The 16,055-nt window shown below is 36.7% G+C and overlaps 3 protein-coding genes across 3 annotated transcripts in view; 1 reads left to right on the top strand and 2 right to left on the bottom strand.

The window, feature by feature from the left end:
- Positions 1-576, bottom strand: part of LOC107712872 (dynamin-2-like) — a 44,927-nt gene extending 44,351 nt beyond the window's left edge. Inside the window, exon 1 of the mRNA XM_016518242.1 lies at positions 398-576. Within this exon, the coding sequence (XP_016373728.1) occupies positions 398-558 (161 nt within the window). The 5' untranslated portion in view covers positions 559-576. The remainder of the gene's footprint in view (positions 1-397) is intronic.
- Positions 577-2,451: 1,875 nt separating this feature from the next.
- LOC107712871 (methyltransferase-like protein 13) lies at positions 2,452-10,109 on the bottom strand. Its single transcript, XM_016518241.1, has 8 exons — positions 9,770-10,109; positions 8,294-9,035; positions 6,884-7,083; positions 6,596-6,785; positions 6,340-6,516; positions 4,267-4,479; positions 3,452-3,583; positions 2,452-3,331 (listed from the first exon to the last, which is right to left on the bottom strand). Exons 1-8 carry the CDS (start codon positions 9,920-9,922, stop codon positions 3,039-3,041), a joined length of 2,100 nt encoding a protein of 699 aa, XP_016373727.1. The 5' UTR covers positions 9,923-10,109; the 3' UTR covers positions 2,452-3,038.
- Positions 10,110-10,340: 231 nt separating this feature from the next.
- LOC107712840 (inosine triphosphate pyrophosphatase) lies at positions 10,341-15,391 on the top strand. Its single transcript, XM_016518203.1, has 8 exons — positions 10,341-10,532; positions 11,497-11,554; positions 11,653-11,717; positions 11,786-11,859; positions 11,962-11,993; positions 12,315-12,427; positions 14,789-14,865; positions 15,108-15,391. Exons 1-8 carry the CDS (start codon positions 10,470-10,472, stop codon positions 15,235-15,237), a joined length of 612 nt encoding a protein of 203 aa, XP_016373689.1. The 5' UTR covers positions 10,341-10,469; the 3' UTR covers positions 15,238-15,391.
- Positions 15,392-16,055: the final 664 nt, after the last annotated feature.

Here is a 16,055-nt window from a genome sequence, read left to right as displayed (position 1 = left end):
TGGAGGAAGAGGTAGTGACTGCTCCCGACTACAGATGAGACCATCTGCACCTGCTTCAGCTATACAGTTCAGTGCCTCTGCAGAAAAGTGACTCAATTCAACATCACTAGCCGATTAATCAGTCCATTTTGAGTTTATCGCCTTCGGCCAATAACTATGTCCACATGGCCATGTAATATTTTTTCCTCTTTTGATAGAATCTTGATAGGTCTATAATCAGCCTTCAGTCACCCTGATATCTCGATCAGGCAGGCTATTGACATTGTCCTGTTATTAAAAACACATGGTTGGTTTGACCAATAATCATGACATTAATAACATCTTAGCAAATCTCTGGTATGTTGAACTGAACTTTTAACTATAATCAACTGCAGTGCCCAAAATGATGGTGTCATACCTGCCCACGAAATTTTCCAGGACAGAGCTTTTCCCTGCGCTCTGACCCCCGACCACCGCGATCTGCGGCAGGTCCAGGTCGCAGGTCTGTCCGATGGCACTGAAGGCGTCCTGCAGCCGGTTCACCAGCGGGATCAGCTCCTCCATCCCCCGGTTGCCCATGGTTACGGAGCCGCGAGGATGCGGCCGGCGCGCGAACCACCGGGCGCAGCAGACAATTCTCCTTTGCTATATTAAAATATACATTACAATTGAGAGAGCGAGAGAGAGAGAGAGAGAGAGAGAGAGAGAGAGAAAAAACAACGTGCCAACTTCAAATAAGGGAAGTTTTTCCCCCCCCAGACATAGCTGCCCATGGTTACGGAGCCGCGAGGATGCGGCCGGCGCGCGAACCACCGGGCGCAGCAGACAATTCTCCTTTGCTATATTAAAATATACATTACAATTGAGAGAGCGAGAGAGAGAGAGAGAGAGAGAGAGAGAGAGAGAGAGAAAAAACAACGTGCCAACTTCAAATAAGGGAAGTTTTTCCCCCCCCAGACATAGCATTTTAAAGCAAAACCACTAAAATAATACTGCGTAACTTAAAAATACAAATTTTTTCTTTACAAAGTAAACGTATTGAACGTACTAACCAGTTTAGTTTGTAAATCACAGTTTAATTACCTGAAATTAGTTTTTCCGAGCGTTTGGTCCTAACAGACGCAGCAGTTGAGAGTAACGGCGCTCGTGAGCAGCAGCGACTGAACTTTAAAGCACACACACACACACTTTACGACGAACCCAAAGAAACTATAAGGCGACATATAAAGAAACCACATGAACTCTCTCCAGTGGAAGTCGCTTGTTTTATCCGTTCGTTTGTCCTGAACTCAACTTAAGGTCGAAAACCTGACAGCAACTGTCCGCTCGTGGAGTGCGCGTGCGCGTTCTCGCGCAGCCACTCCTCTGATCAGAATCTGGAGGTACAGATTGGTTCTATCTTTTTTTATTATTATTATTATGTAATGCACACAGATGTATGAGATACAAAAATAAAATAAAAAATATCCGAAGTCATTTGAAAAAGTAAAAAGTGACGTAGGTTAGTCTACTAGTAGCACTGTCCACAATCTGAACGATTTCAACCACAGCGGCAGGTAGATCAGATCTGTATATTAATAATAATATGTACAAACGCAAACATCAAATGCAACTGGTTACTCTTACGATTCAATTCAGCAAAGTCAAAACTTAAAAAAGTGATTACTTCTATCACTCAGTCATTTTATCTTATTTACTCTGCCGTTATTTTGCGTCGCTCGATTGTAGTGTAAACAGTGCACGTGCCCGAGATAAAGAATAGCGGAAAACATACTATTGTTACGAAATTACATCAATATAATATAAGTGAAATTAGATAGAGTTTTTAAGTCAAGAATAAATAGTAACATGGAACACCAGAAGTGGTATAAACAAAGCTAAATTATATATAAAATTAGAATTGTTTCCATAATTTACAAGCAAACTAGGATGCTACTATATGTTTATTATTTAATTTGTTTTTATGGCCCGCCACCCCTTCAGTGCATGACACTGTAGGGTACATCCACCCTCATTTCAGTATAATAGGCTCATCCAGTAAAAATAACACTGCACAGCCATTACAGGGTTGCCAGATAGTTTGCTTCTGTATGAATTCTACAGTGCATTTCACTTTACACCAGTACTAAATTTCGTTTATTGTGTCAGTGAGTGAAGAATTCCTAAAAGGTATATACGACTATAAAAAATAAAATAAAATAAATAAAAACCTGATATTTAATGTCAATGAATTTATTATTTTGGTTTTATTTATGTTTCAGGTCCATTAGCCCGATTCACTCGTATTGTTTGATGAAAGAATGACTTTGAGACAACACTATTTTCTTTAAAATTTTGTTTTTAAGGTTGTTTAAACTTAAAACAGTCCAGCAAGATATAATGTAAACTGTAAATTATCATTATTGGAGTTTTTACGAAAATATTATTTTACAAGAAAATAGTATTTCAGTCTTTCTACCTCAAAATGTAATTATTATGTGCAGTTGTTTATTTGTAATTATTTGTACAAATTTATCAGCAATTTCTGAGAGAAATTTTTCACCTCCAAATTCTTTTCAGTGTACTGACCCTTACACTTAATTTTATCTGAACATAAAGTGTAATCCCTATATTGCCATCATTTGTCCCATAAAGTGCAATGGTGATGATGGATCTTTCCATTTAGATATAGATCATCAATGCTAAAGATTGTTATATTTTCATATATACACAATATATGCTTAAACTTTTGACATTATTTTGCTGTGTTCTTTCAAAGGGCAGGAAAAGAAGGCTTTCATTTATTTCAGATGGAATTTTCCCTGAAATGCTACACGATGTCTAAACAAACTGTGATAGTTGCTTGAAATATATGTCAGACAATCTCTTCCTTTCCAAGTAGACATTGTGTTTTGTTTTTTTCTGGAATAAGATAAAATATGGGCCAGGCTGTATGCCACTTTGTCAAAGGTCTTGTGACATAAGACTACAGCCAAGTTAATTTCTTAACCTTGAAAATGATGCACAACCAGATGTTTATTTTATTATTTTTGATTTTCGCTCCAAACTTTTCTCAATCTTTAGATGACTTTCAGGTCATTCAGCATTGCAGTAATGTCTATTTGAGGCACACATGGTGCAGTCTGGGTGTTGGCACGTAGTGTCTTCTGTAGGTCTTTTGCTGTCTGCTGTAATGTTTGTGGAATGGTGTGAGGTTTGTGTCCCTCTCCTGAACTTCTGCAGCACAGCAGCACCTCATTGACTTCGCCCTCGATTCCACGAGAGAACACACACGGGAACACAGCTTGAACACGTTCAAGAACTGACTTCCTGAGAGCCGAGTCACGACACACTAGGTTCAACATGAACAGTCCTGTGGGAGAAACAAAAGAAGAGTGATCATGGGGGGGAATGTACAATATACAAAATATCTCAGCATCAGAACTCTCAATGAAAAAGTATCAAAACTGATCATACAACTTTAAGTGCTTACCTCGAGGGGTTAATAAGCTGTAAACTTTCTTCAGAAGTGATGTTTCTACAAAGGCAGGTGGAGGGCAGCTCATGCCCAGGGTGGTGTCTTTGCTATCAACGTCAAACATGATGACATCAAAAGAATGTCCCCCTATATAAGTGCAAAAAAAATTACACTGTAGATACAGTAACTTAGTAGATCATTTGGTAGTGAAGGAATAGGTTATGCAGCCAAACACATAAATATCTCTTCCACATAAAACAGATGACCAATAGATATCATGATTCTCCCACGCATTAAGAAGCATAACAAATACAGGAGTTCATGTAGATGGATGCAGATTTATACTTTGATTGAAATCTATACATTATATTATATGTACACAGATAAATGAGGTTGCCACATTTTTATGACAATAAAGTACTCGCCAGCTTTTTTTTTCTTTTTTCAAAAAGCATCAGCAAACTTTAAAGGGGGCCTATGACTTAAAATCACTTCAAATGAGACAAAAGAAACTTTAAAATGACCCAAAAAATCTTATAGTAATTAACTTCCTCAATAGCTTTTTTTTTCTTTTCTCCACGGTCTTGGAAAATCTAGATATATGAGGTAGCCCATTTTTTAAATTTGTTTTCAGACCTGAAAATTAAAAATTGTCAAAATTGAAAATTAATTGTCGAAATTGAGAGTAAAACATTTTTTTAAGAAACTTTATCCTTATCCAGTAAATCACGAAAACTGGAAAAACATGAGGCCTTCGGCTATTGTTGTGGATAATAGGGGGCCTTGGAGTCAAAAAGGTTTAGAATTACTAAATCTAGATGTTCTCTCACCCTCACTCTCCAGTGTTTTGATGTGCTCCAGTCCATCTGCCAGTGTAACATTTAGCCTCTCATCGGTCTGAAATCCAAACCAGGTCTGAGCCACTTCCAGCACAGCTGGGTCCAGTTCAACCACCTCCACCCGTGCACACGGCACAAAGTCATGCACAAACTGGGGTAAACCACCGCCACCCAGTCCCAGCAATAACACAGACACTGGGTGATCTGTTGGAAAACATGTGACAGACTAATCAGAATAGATTTTTTTGTGAATTATGCAAATTGTGCAACTGACATTCATCACCATTATAGTGTTCAATGTGATTCATGAGCTGTATTTCAGTCTTCTGAAGTTATACAACATCTTTGTGTAAGGAACAGACCAAAATCTACCAGTTATCAATCACTGTATCAATGTACTGTAGTAACCAAACATGCTGTGCCTTTAGACAATTCTGGATACATGCTAGTAGAGCTGCACGACTCAGAATCACAATTCTTTTGGTTAAAACAGACATCACGATTCTGAACAGACAACTACAACAATATAAAGCAATTTATAAGAGGTTCTGACAAAATGTTAATTGCTGCAGTCTATTCTAGAATTATTTTTAAAAATTCTGTTTGAATGTATGATTCGATGACTTACTCATAAAGACTTAACATGAATGAATAAGCTTTTTTGAACAAATCCTTGAATGAACTATTCATTGACAAATACATTTTTTATCAGTCACTTGTCGCCATCTACTGGCGGAACGATGTATTGATACAATCTATATTTGAAGTTAGATATCAGTGTTTATACCGAAACTAAAAACTTTTATCATAGTTCTTCTGTGAATTTAGGATTTTTGTAACAGAAATAACCATACTGTGTGCTTTCACTGTTTGTGAAGCTGTTTCATACCTGTACATGACAACTGTTCTCTCTGGGTCAGCGGCGGAGCAAACACAGATTTAATTGTTCTGCTCTGATCGTATTTTTCAAAGGTTTCATAGAAACTGCTGAATCATTGTTATGTAGGACTAAGATTGCGTGGGTGCTTAAATCAAGATCGCAATCTTTTAAAGATTAATCGTGCAGCTATACGGGCTAGATGCAAGATTTAGGGAAGGGCAAAATTCTGTCCATTCCATAAACAAATCATACTTTGCAATATAACATATGCACTACAAACTTTTATGAGGATGTTATTTATTTTTGATGTTTTTTGACAGCCCCTGGTCATTATGAACTGATGTTATATGACAACAGCTGCATAACAATTGTTTCAAAAACTTCTGTGTTCCATGAAATAAATAACATTACATTATAACCAAATTTTGGGGGACATTAACTATTTTTTAAAAGTTCTGTGGTACTAGCAGCAGTAAAATTGCAAACAGAACTGTAAACATGATACATGTTGCTTTAAAGAGACAGTGTTTACACTCTTTAATAAATTAATAGTTGTAATTTTATTAATTAATATGTTACACAACCTTTAAAAGGTTTTGGGGTTAGTAAGATTTTTATTTGTTTGTTTATTTATTGAAAGAAATTCATATTTATATTCAAGAAGGACAAATTAAACTGATCAAAAGTGACATGCATAATGTCACAAAATAGCTCTATTTCAAATAAATGCTGTTCTTTTTAAAATGTTCTATATATCAAGGAATCTTGAACAAAAATGTATTATGGTTTCCACAAAAATTATTAAGCAGCACTTTACCCTTCCAGGCAATAAATAAAATCCATTTTAAAATATATTCAAATAGAAAACAGTTATTTTTAGTTATTTTTAGTAAAAATAGTTTTTTAATTGGCATAGCAGTAAACAATATTTCTGGGTTTTTTTCTGTATTTTTGATGAAATAAATACAGCCTTAGGAAACATAAAACAGCCTTCTTTAAAAAAAATAATAATAATCTTATCGACCTCAAACTTTTGAATGGTAATGTGTACTTTAAGACTTATATTGTTGAATACATATTTAGCCAGGACATCACTATAGTATTTAAAAAGTTAAATGATAGCATCCCTTTTGAATGCAAACGCTTTAAACTTTCACTAGGCTTTTTAATGCTAGCACACTTACCTTTATTATTGATTGCATCCATTCCTAACATGGCTAAACCCGCCACCATAACTTCATGGTGTATACAGCAAAGAAAACCTCTGTCCACAATGCGATCTTTAACACGCGTTAAAGCAGGGGCATCAGAAACAGATGGTTTGGATTTTTTCTTGTTCTTCTTTTTATGAGCAGAAGCAGCTAGCAAAAGAGACCAAACACTGAAATAAATCTCGTTGTTCTATAAGCATTGCAGAATTCAAGCACAGCGGTACCACACCTGTGCCGGCAGACCGGAGTCTGCTCTCTGACTGCACCAGCTGGGAATTGTTCATGAAGATCAGCCTGCGATAGAGGTGACCATCCTCTCCTCTCACATCCTCCACAGAATACTCCCCAGTCAAAGCACTGACCCCTCGCCCGATGACTTCCCTCCACCCCAGATCTCCTCCCACAGACAGGAACGGCACCTATACCAGAGGAATTGTGAAAGAGAGTGCACGCATGAGTGCGAAATGAGGACAAGATCAAGAGCAAATACCGAGCAATGCATGTTGTTCCTGTGCACCTGCTGATTGGCTGGCATTCCAGGAGGCGCGAGTTCCGTCACCATTGGAGAGAGCTCTGATTGGACAGCCTGCATGTCCTCATACTCCTGATCTCTATGCATTGCCACAATGACCAGGCGTCTGAATTTTGCACTGGATGCTAATTGAGTCCGACCTTCAGCCGAGCCATATAACCAATCAGACTCACGGCCCTGAGGAACTAAAAATAAAAAAGTAAAATTTATGAAAAAAGTAAAATTGTATATACTCACATTCAGTGACACAAACAAAATAAAAATATTATAACATTTCATTATATCTGTTATATTATAATATTTATTTTTCTTTATGTGTCACAGTACTCTCGTGAATGCCGTTGAAGACTGACACGGAAGAGAAGAAACTGTTGAATAAACTAATTATTTTTGTTTTCTTTCCACACAAAAAGTATTCACAGAGCTTCATAAAATTACAGTTGAACCACTGATGTCACATGGACTATTTTAACGAACAATGTCCTCACTACCTTTCTGGGCTTTGAACGTGTCAGTTGTGTTGCTGTCTATGCAGGGTTAAAAAGCTCTTGAATTTCATCAAAAATATCTTAATTTGTGTTTGGAAGATGAACGACACGAGGGTGAGTAATTAATGACAGAAGTTTCATTTTTGGGTGAAATATCCCTTTAATTCTGCAGTTAACCAATCAGATTCAATAATTCCATTGATATTTGTAATAGTGTGCAACAGTTCCTGCACACATTCTTCCTTTAAGAGTTCAAAGCCATGAACCAAACCAACAAGTTACCAAGATGAATCACATTATTACAGATTGATTAGTTGATGTGAAGCAAGTAAGTATTTGAAAACTGGACAAAAATGCACAAAAAAAAGTACAAAACTGGGAAAGAGCTACAATCTGATGAAGCCTTGCGAATGACTAAAATGTTCTTTTGGCATGATTTGCATATTTCAATTCCCTAAAGATTTCAGTTGCAGAATCATGGGTAATGTAGTGTTTCACCATGAACTTGATTGTTAAACATAATTATTTAAAAAATAAGTTGAAATAACACATGCTGACAGTTTCAGCAAAAGCATATGCCACTGATTAATAACCTTGTAGTGCATAGTCAAATTATTAAAATCCGTTCTGCTATGGAGAAAATGAATGGGATTTTTACTTCCAGAATCCAACTGCTGCACTCTGTCAACCCTCTACGCACACCTTGGCAATATAATCGCCATTGGAAAATCTAAGAATTTATTAGCCAATGGCTAATGTTAGACATTATTTGGTCGCCCAGAGTAAGATTTAGTCGCATATGCGAGTGATTTACTCGCAATGTAGAGGGTTGTCTGTATATAGGTAAATATACTTGGCCTATGACAGTGATCTTCGCAATGAAAAGGTAAAAGAACCAAATGCTCACCGATAAAGATGGCGAAGTGATTACTCCGTGGCAGCTTGGCAGAAGGCAGGCTATCCTGCACTGTCAGAGTGTATCGCGGTCGGCCGGTGGCTGCATGGCACAGCGTGAGGGACGGTGTGCTGCTAGCATCTGTTCCCCCTCTGAGCTTATGCAGCATTAGATTGTAGGCCTGTCTCTCCTTCACAGCGGACAACAGCTCCGGTACTGATGCAAGTCTAGTGGGAGCGCCATCCTCCCCCTGACACAACTCAAGCACTGCAAACGGAGGCGCTTGGCGGAATTTGGTGCAGACCAGAACGAATACAGGGAGGGCGAATGAGGAATCAGACTCTTCCTTCTGCTGTCCGCCAAGACAATGAATTCGTACAGCCCAGCCCTGGGCGAAATGTTCCACAGCCAGCTTTATGACGTGCTCCTGGGCTAAAGTTACGCAGACATACCGGCCTCCCACAGACAAAACTCTGCCAACTTCTGCCAGCATCCTGCCTGCAAGTGCACCGTCCTCTTCTGAAGCCATGGCATCGAGCGTGCCCTTATCTAGTGCCGCCTGAAAGCTCCCGTTCTCAAAGCCTGTCTGGGTGGCATCCAGCTGCTGGAAGGTCAGGTCAGGACGGCGCTCTGCGTTCCGCTGGTTCATGTGCGACACCACCGTCTCGCTGATGTCAATGTTGGTTAACTGATGGTAGCCAACATCATAGAGCTGTTCACTCAGCTCGGAGTTACCACAGCCCACCACCAACACCTGCAGCAGAGAACAAGAGTTACAATTCTAATTATAAGTTTACATAACTCTTGTACAATCTACAAGATGTTTATTATTATTTTTATATATCAGAAAAAATGCGTTTTTATTTTGGTTTCTTTATTGGCTATTAAAAAAAGAGTTCAGTCATTATTTACTGAAAATATCCCTGATATACTAGCTCTTCTTAACATGTTCATGAAGGAATTACAGAATTATCAAAAGAATCATTCTGTAGAATCAGATTTTCAATGAATCAGTTGTTCTAGTTCACAAAACTGCCTTAGAAACTTATTTGAACCACTTTAATCATATATATTTAATAATATATGGTACTTTTACAGCATTTGCACGTCTGAAAACGGCATAGAACAGATCAGCCGGTACAATTCTTCAAAATTTCTCAATTTTGTGTTCCAAAGAGGAAAGAAATTAATGTTTGAAATGAAATGAATTATGAAATAATATACATTTTTTTTAAAGTTCAAAAGTTACAGGTTGGCATTTGACAAAAAATACAGTTGAAACTGTGCTACAAAGCTGAAACTGCGAAATATCATTACAATTGAAAACAACAGAATTCTAATTTAATATATTTTTAAATGTAATTTATTCCTGTGATGCAAAGCTGATTGAATGATTTCAGCATCATTACTCCAGTCTTCAGTGTCACATGATCCTTCAGAGATTATTCTAATATGCTGATTTGGAGCTTAAGAAACAGTCTTAGTTACCTTATCACGAGGTTTAATGTATTTATGCAGTACACCGCAGAGGGAGTTGTAGTCTCCGTACCATTCGAAAGCCTTCTCTCCTCTTTTACGGAAAAAGCGCTCCCAGTAGTCCGCAGAGCTGAACTCCTCAGCGGTGCGAGGCAGCAAGCTCATGCTTATTGATCAGATCCTCCTGTTCACTTAATCTCAATTCAGATTTATCAGATGAATTATAACCTTTTTCCCAGGCCGATAAAAACTACTTTACTAAGTACTTTAATGGGCAAATACTGGTGAAATAATTTCTATTCTACAGTCGTTGACATGTGATGACGCTCTCCCACATGTTTTGCACTTTCCACCCGGAGTGATTTTACAGAAGGACGGCACTGAGCATCCAACGATTGGTCAGTGTGTGAGGAGGGCGTGTCTAGAATGTGGTGAACTCGTTCCCTGATTGGTGAAAGTTTTTGATCAATGAATACGATTGGTTTGTGGTGTGACGGAGCCGAGTGTTTTACAGTTCCGACAGTGAGTTGTTGACCGAAGTGGGAGTTTACACTAATTATTATTATTATTTTTTTTTTAGTTCTTCCTATTCCATCAATGGTCCACACTCCAGCCTAGTAGGTGGCGGGAATGCACCTATCGTTTGTTTGCCAACCGCCATAAAACTCCAAAAGAAGAAGAAGAAGAGTTGTTGACCGAAACAGGCTGAAGCATGGCAGTACCTACCGGCAGAGCTGTGGTATTCGTTACCGGGAACGCGAAAAAACTGGAAGAGGTGAGAGTGCGGCGTGTTTAAAAATATCGATTCAGCCACAAACTATCCAATTTAAACACAATGTAAAATTAAATGTGAATAAGTGTCTTGACTTGCATTTATAGTCTCTGCTCACATGCCATGAAACACTGTAAGATTAGTTTTGTGAAGCTTCATAAATAGTGAAATGTCCAGTAATCACTTCTCACTCCTAAATAAACGCCTAGCTGGTTAGTGGTTTATATAGTCTCAAAGATGATATTTAGATTACAGTTGACTTCATGCACACGTTTGAGCTATTTGCATAAATGGGCTACAAAACACGGCCTGGATTATTATTTATTCGTTCATTTATTTGTTTATGTTATATTATTTATATGGTCAGTGTGGTACTTCAAATAATTTTCAATGAACTTTGTAATTTTGCAACCCTGATATCCAAATTTGGGGCTGGTCTAAATGCAGATTAATGCCATGAACTTTTCTAACAATAGACGATAAAATAAACATTACATTGAGTAGAAAAAAATTGTTTAAAAATGGGTCAAAATTTGGGTTAAAATAAAATATGACTTTGTAAAAAGGTTAAGCACAAAATTATGTTATCAAAAAGATATTTAGGACTGCAAAACAATTAATTGCGATTAATCGCATTCAAAATAAAAGTTTATGTTTACATATTATATGTGTGCGTATTGTGTATATTTATTGTGTATATATAAATACACACACACACATGTATATATTAAGGAAAATATTTTATATTTATATATATATATATATAAGTGTAAATATATATAAATATATACATATATATGTGTGTATTTATTTATACACAATAAATATACACAATACACACACATATTGTATGTAAACATAAACTTTTATTTTGAATGCAATTAATTGCGATTAATCGTTTTGCATCCCTAAAATTATTTTACTTGTTGAATCTGCCTATCAATCTAATAATCTCTTGTTCAAACAGGTAGTTCAGATCCTTGGTGACAAATTTCCCTACAAACTGGTTTCTAAGAAGATTGACTGTAAGTACTTGCTTGGCTATTATTCTTCTGCTTTGTTGACTTAAAATATCAAGCATGCCATTGCTGTATTTGTAAAGTGATTATGTCCTCTCTTGCAGTGCCTGAATATCAAGGGGAACCAGATGATATTTCTATACAGAAGTGTCAAGAAGCTGCAAGGCAGGTTTGTAAATTGTGCATCTTTTTACTTGGTTGATGCCTCAAACATGATGTTATGTGTTTTGTGTGAAGGTGGATGGGCCAGTGCTGGTAGAGGACACCTGTCTGTGCTTCAGGGCACTAGGAGGACTACCAGGACCTTACATGTGAGTCTGGCTCCTTTAAATTCTGTAAATATAAAACAGTGATAAGGTGTAAGTATGTTGCACAGTGCATTAAATTATGTAATGTTTTTTCGCTCTTCACAGAAAATGGTTCTTGGATAAACTGAAGCCAGAGGGTAAGGCGTTACTACTGAATACTTTTATTTTAGGTTAATTGTCAGTCATTTTTATGAGTTTTTTTTTTTTTAGTTTTAGCTTTAGTTCAGTTTTAGTTTTTATTATTTTTGAGTTTTTTGTTTCTAAATTTTAACTAAATGTAAACTTATTTCCATTAGCTGCCTAGTCAACATTTCTGATTTTCATTTAGTTTATATTTAATACTTAATATTATTATTTTATGTTATTTTTATTTTAGCTTTATTTCTTAAAAAGTCATATTTAGAGGCATAGGCAAAAATAGGAATATGCAAATTGAGCTGTTTTCTTTATGTTTGTAGGTTTGTATAAATTGCTAGCAGGTTTTGAGGATAAATCTGCCTGGGCTCTGTGTACATTTGCTTTCTGTGCTGGAAAAGATGAGCCAGTCCAGCTGTTCAGAGGAAGAACTGAGGTGAGCATGTTTATTTACTCTCGTGAAGTAGTGGTTTTTACATTGAGCTTTGGTGCCCATACAGGCATTGTTTGCCCTCTCTTTTCCCCATAATTTTCTGTCTTTACTATCATTCAATCAATAAATAAACTGAATCCAGATGTACGGTATATAAGCACCAGTACCACAAATGTATAATGTACACTACCACTCAAAAGTTAAGGGTCAGTAAAATGTATTAATGTTTTTGAAATAAGTGTGCCATGCTCACCAGGAATGCATTTATTTGATTGAAATATAGTAAAACCAGTATTATTGTGAAATATTGCAATTTTAAATAACTAATATTTAAAGTTTTCCATTTTAATATATTTTAAATGTAATTTTTCCTGTGATGCAAAGCTGATTTTCAGCATCATTACTCCAGTCTTCAGTTTCACATGAACATTTATTATGATTATCAGTGTTGTCACAATGTTGTTGTTATCAATTGTTACCACAGTTGTGCTGCTTAATATTTTTGTGGAAACTACTGTGTGACACATTTCTTTCCAGAATTTCTTAATTAATTGAAAGTTCAAAAGAACAGCATTTATTTGAAATCGAAATCAAAACACTATAAATGCCTTTAATGTCTCTTTTGATCAATTTAATGCATCCTTGCTGAATAAAAGCATTTATTTCTTTCAACAAAATCTTACTGTCCACAAACTTTTGACAGGTAATATATATAAATGTGTTACGTTGAACACTAATAATAATAATAATACTTTTTATTTATAGGCGCCTTTCAGGACACCGTACAATGTAAAACAAAGCAATACAAAAAAACATACAAAAAGCGAACATTATAACAACACATTAAATAAGCAGATCATTAAAAGCTACTCTAAACAAATAAGCTTTTATCTGAACTTTAAAATGGGAAACTGAATCCAGCTGGCGAATGTGCAAAGGTAAAGAGTTCCATAACTTCGGCACTGCACAACTAAAAGCCCTACCACCAAAGGAACTCATCTTGAATTTTGGAACAGACAATAAGTCTGCAGAAGATGATCTCAAAGAGCGCAAAGGAGTATACAAATGAAGAAGATCTGAAAGATAATTAGGTGGCAAATTGTGAAGAGCTTTGTATGTAAGAAGTAGAATTTTGTAATGTACACAATAACGAAAAGGAAGCCAATGCAGCTGGAAAAGAATTGGAGATATATGATCAAAAGTACGTGAGCGGGTAACTATCCTAGCTGCTGAATTCTGGATTACCTGTAATCGATTAAGTTGTTTTTCAGGAATTCCAAATAAAAGAGAATTACAATAATCAATCCAAGATGTAACCAATGCATGGATAAGCACTTCAGTACTATGTTGGGAAAGTGAAGAACAAAGTCTGGCAATGTTGCGTAGATGAAAAAATGCAGATCGTGAAATATTACTAATATGAGGACTAAACGAAAGCAAACCATCCAGTATAACCCCAAGACTTTTCACCTGGGTAGAAAAATTGACTGGGCAATTATCAATAACCAAGGTAAAGTATTGAGTTTTAGATAAAACAGACCTAGAACCTAGAACAAAGAGGGCTTCAGTTTTATTGGCATTTAACTTAAAAAAATTATTAGTCATCCAGATATTAACGTCCTGCAAACATTTAGTGAGGTCAGGAGGGGGATGAGAAACATTAGGTCTTCGGGATATATACTTGTGTGTCGTCAGTGTAAAAATGGAAATTAATACCATAAGAACATAAAATATGACCAAGAGGTAGAATATAAATGATAAATAAAAGCGGACCCAGCACCGACCCTTGTGGAACGCCATGATTAACTGAGACGGGATCTGAATGTGTATTCTTAATCTGCATAAACTGTTTTCTGTCACTTAAATAAGATGAGAACCAAAGAAGCGCATTAGCTATTCCAGTGCAAGCCAGCCGTTCCAATAGTACTGAATGACTAATAGTATCAAAGGCAGCACTAATATCTAGAAGAATAAGAATAGACAGAAAACCAGAATCAGCAGCTAGGAGAAGATCATTTATAACCTTGACAAGAGCTGTTTCTGTAATATGTTTGGGTCAAAAGCCTGACTGGAAATGTTCATAAATGTCATTACTTTGCAGATGTGCTTCAAGTTGAGCTGCTACTGTTCTTTCAAGTATTCTTAAATAAAAGGGAGATTAGAAATAGGCCTGTAATTATTTAAATCATTAGGATCAGCGCCAGTTTTTTTTAAGAATTGGAGAGTGATAGAGGCCCTTTTTTAATGATGGAGGAACAGTAGCAGTTGATCATGAAGAACACACTATAGCTGTAATAATACGTTGAAAACTATAGCATGCAGGTTTTGATTCCTACCTCCAACATTTCTAATAATTTTTTTCAGGGCCGTATTGTTGAGCCCAGGGGCCCAAGGGATTTTGGGTGGGATCCTTGTTTTCAGCCTGATGGCTATGAAAAAACGTGAGTATCTTCTCATAACTTTGCAGTTGTGTTTCTCAGGTTCACCAGTAGGTGACAGTATTGGTCAAAGTAAATCTCAACTTGACTTTGATTTAACCAAATCTACAAATATTTATGAAAGACTTTTCCTACAGTCCATGTTATCACATTATAAGAATAGATAAAATTAGCACTTAAAGCCCTTTTTATTTTGATAGTGATTTTGTTTTTCTCATTCCTTTGTGCTGTGTTTCTGTGGGCAGTTATGCTGAGCTCCCTAAAGAAGTGAAGAACAGCATCTCCCATCGGTACCGTGCCCTGGCAGCCTTGTCGGAACACTTCTCCAAGCTTAACGATGCACCAGAGACCAAGCACGCAAAACACCAAGACTGAGTACTGTTCACTTTCCAAACAGATTCAGCCAATCGGAGCTTAGTTTTGCTCATCAGGCTTTGGCTCAAATCAAAGCACTAATGTGCTGCTCATAAACGGTTTCAAATGTACTCTGTCCCTGTTGTCTTTTAAATAAATGCTTTGTTTATAAAAATCACAGTATATCTGCATCTTTCATTTTCACAATAATTGAAATTAGTAATGACTCTAGGTTATCATTAGCCATAGTAATTACAATTGGGTTTATATCGAAACAGTGGTGTGTCCCCATTTGGTTTTCTTAGTAAATGTGTGTGTGTGTGTGTGTGTGAGAGAGAGAGAGAGAGAGAGAGAGCACAGAGCAGGTCTGAGGATAGATACATGGGGAATTCAGAGTCATAAATCTTCAGGATGTTTCTGTGACACCTCCTGTTTGTTCATCTGCCCTCTGTGCAGGGGGGATGTGACTCTGTATTACAGTTATATCATGTACTGTTTGTGTTTCTCATTATTAATGGCATGCAGGCAGTGTTTGCACTGCTGTTTCTTGCATTCTCTATCTCATTCATTCACTCACTCGATCACTTTCTCTTCCTTTCCTTCCCACTTTCCCTCATGACAAAGAAGCCTTTATTGGTAACACGTGCATATGGATGCATCTGATTCAGAAAGCAGCCTCCCACTATTCTCAAAGAAGGTTCTAGAACATATTTTAGTTGGGAATAAAGATGTAATATCCTTGCTATTTTCCATACTTGTTAGGGAGGCCTATTCAAATCACAAGAAAAGTAATGGCTGCTGAAAATTCAACATTGCATTACAGGGAAAAAATTGCATTT

This window comes from Sinocyclocheilus rhinocerous, unplaced genomic scaffold (genome assembly GCF_001515625.1).
Source record: "Sinocyclocheilus rhinocerous isolate Xijiao unplaced genomic scaffold, SAMN03320098_v1.1 scaffold478, whole genome shotgun sequence".
Taxonomy (NCBI): domain Eukaryota; kingdom Metazoa; phylum Chordata; class Actinopteri; order Cypriniformes; family Cyprinidae; genus Sinocyclocheilus; species Sinocyclocheilus rhinocerous.
Note: the sequence above shows the minus strand (reverse complement) of the source record. Positions and strands in the feature narration are given on the sequence as shown.

What these genes read in the sequence shown, in the direction of transcription:
- LOC107712871 (XM_016518241.1), bottom strand. Translation starts at nt 9,922, where the DNA reads ATGAGCTTGCTGCCTCGCACCGCTGAGGAGTTCAGCTCTGCGGACTAC. An exon ending in GAATGCCAGCCAATCAGCAG is followed by an intron (nt 6,786 to 6,883) that starts GTGCACAGGAAC and finishes CCTCTGGTATAG; the next exon opens with GTGCCGTTCCTGTCTGTGGG. An exon ending in CAGCTTATTAACCCCTCGAG is followed by an intron (nt 3,332 to 3,451) that starts GTAAGCACTTAA and finishes TTTCTCCCACAG; the next exon opens with GACTGTTCATGTTGAACCTA.
- LOC107712840 (XM_016518203.1), top strand. Translation starts at nt 10,470, where the DNA reads ATGGCAGTACCTACCGGCAGAGCTGTGGTATTCGTTACCGGGAACGCG. An exon ending in ACGCGAAAAAACTGGAAGAG is followed by an intron (nt 10,533 to 11,496) that starts GTGAGAGTGCGG and finishes TTGTTCAAACAG; the next exon opens with GTAGTTCAGATCCTTGGTGA. An exon ending in GTCAAGAAGCTGCAAGGCAG is followed by an intron (nt 11,718 to 11,785) that starts GTTTGTAAATTG and finishes TTTTGTGTGAAG; the next exon opens with GTGGATGGGCCAGTGCTGGT.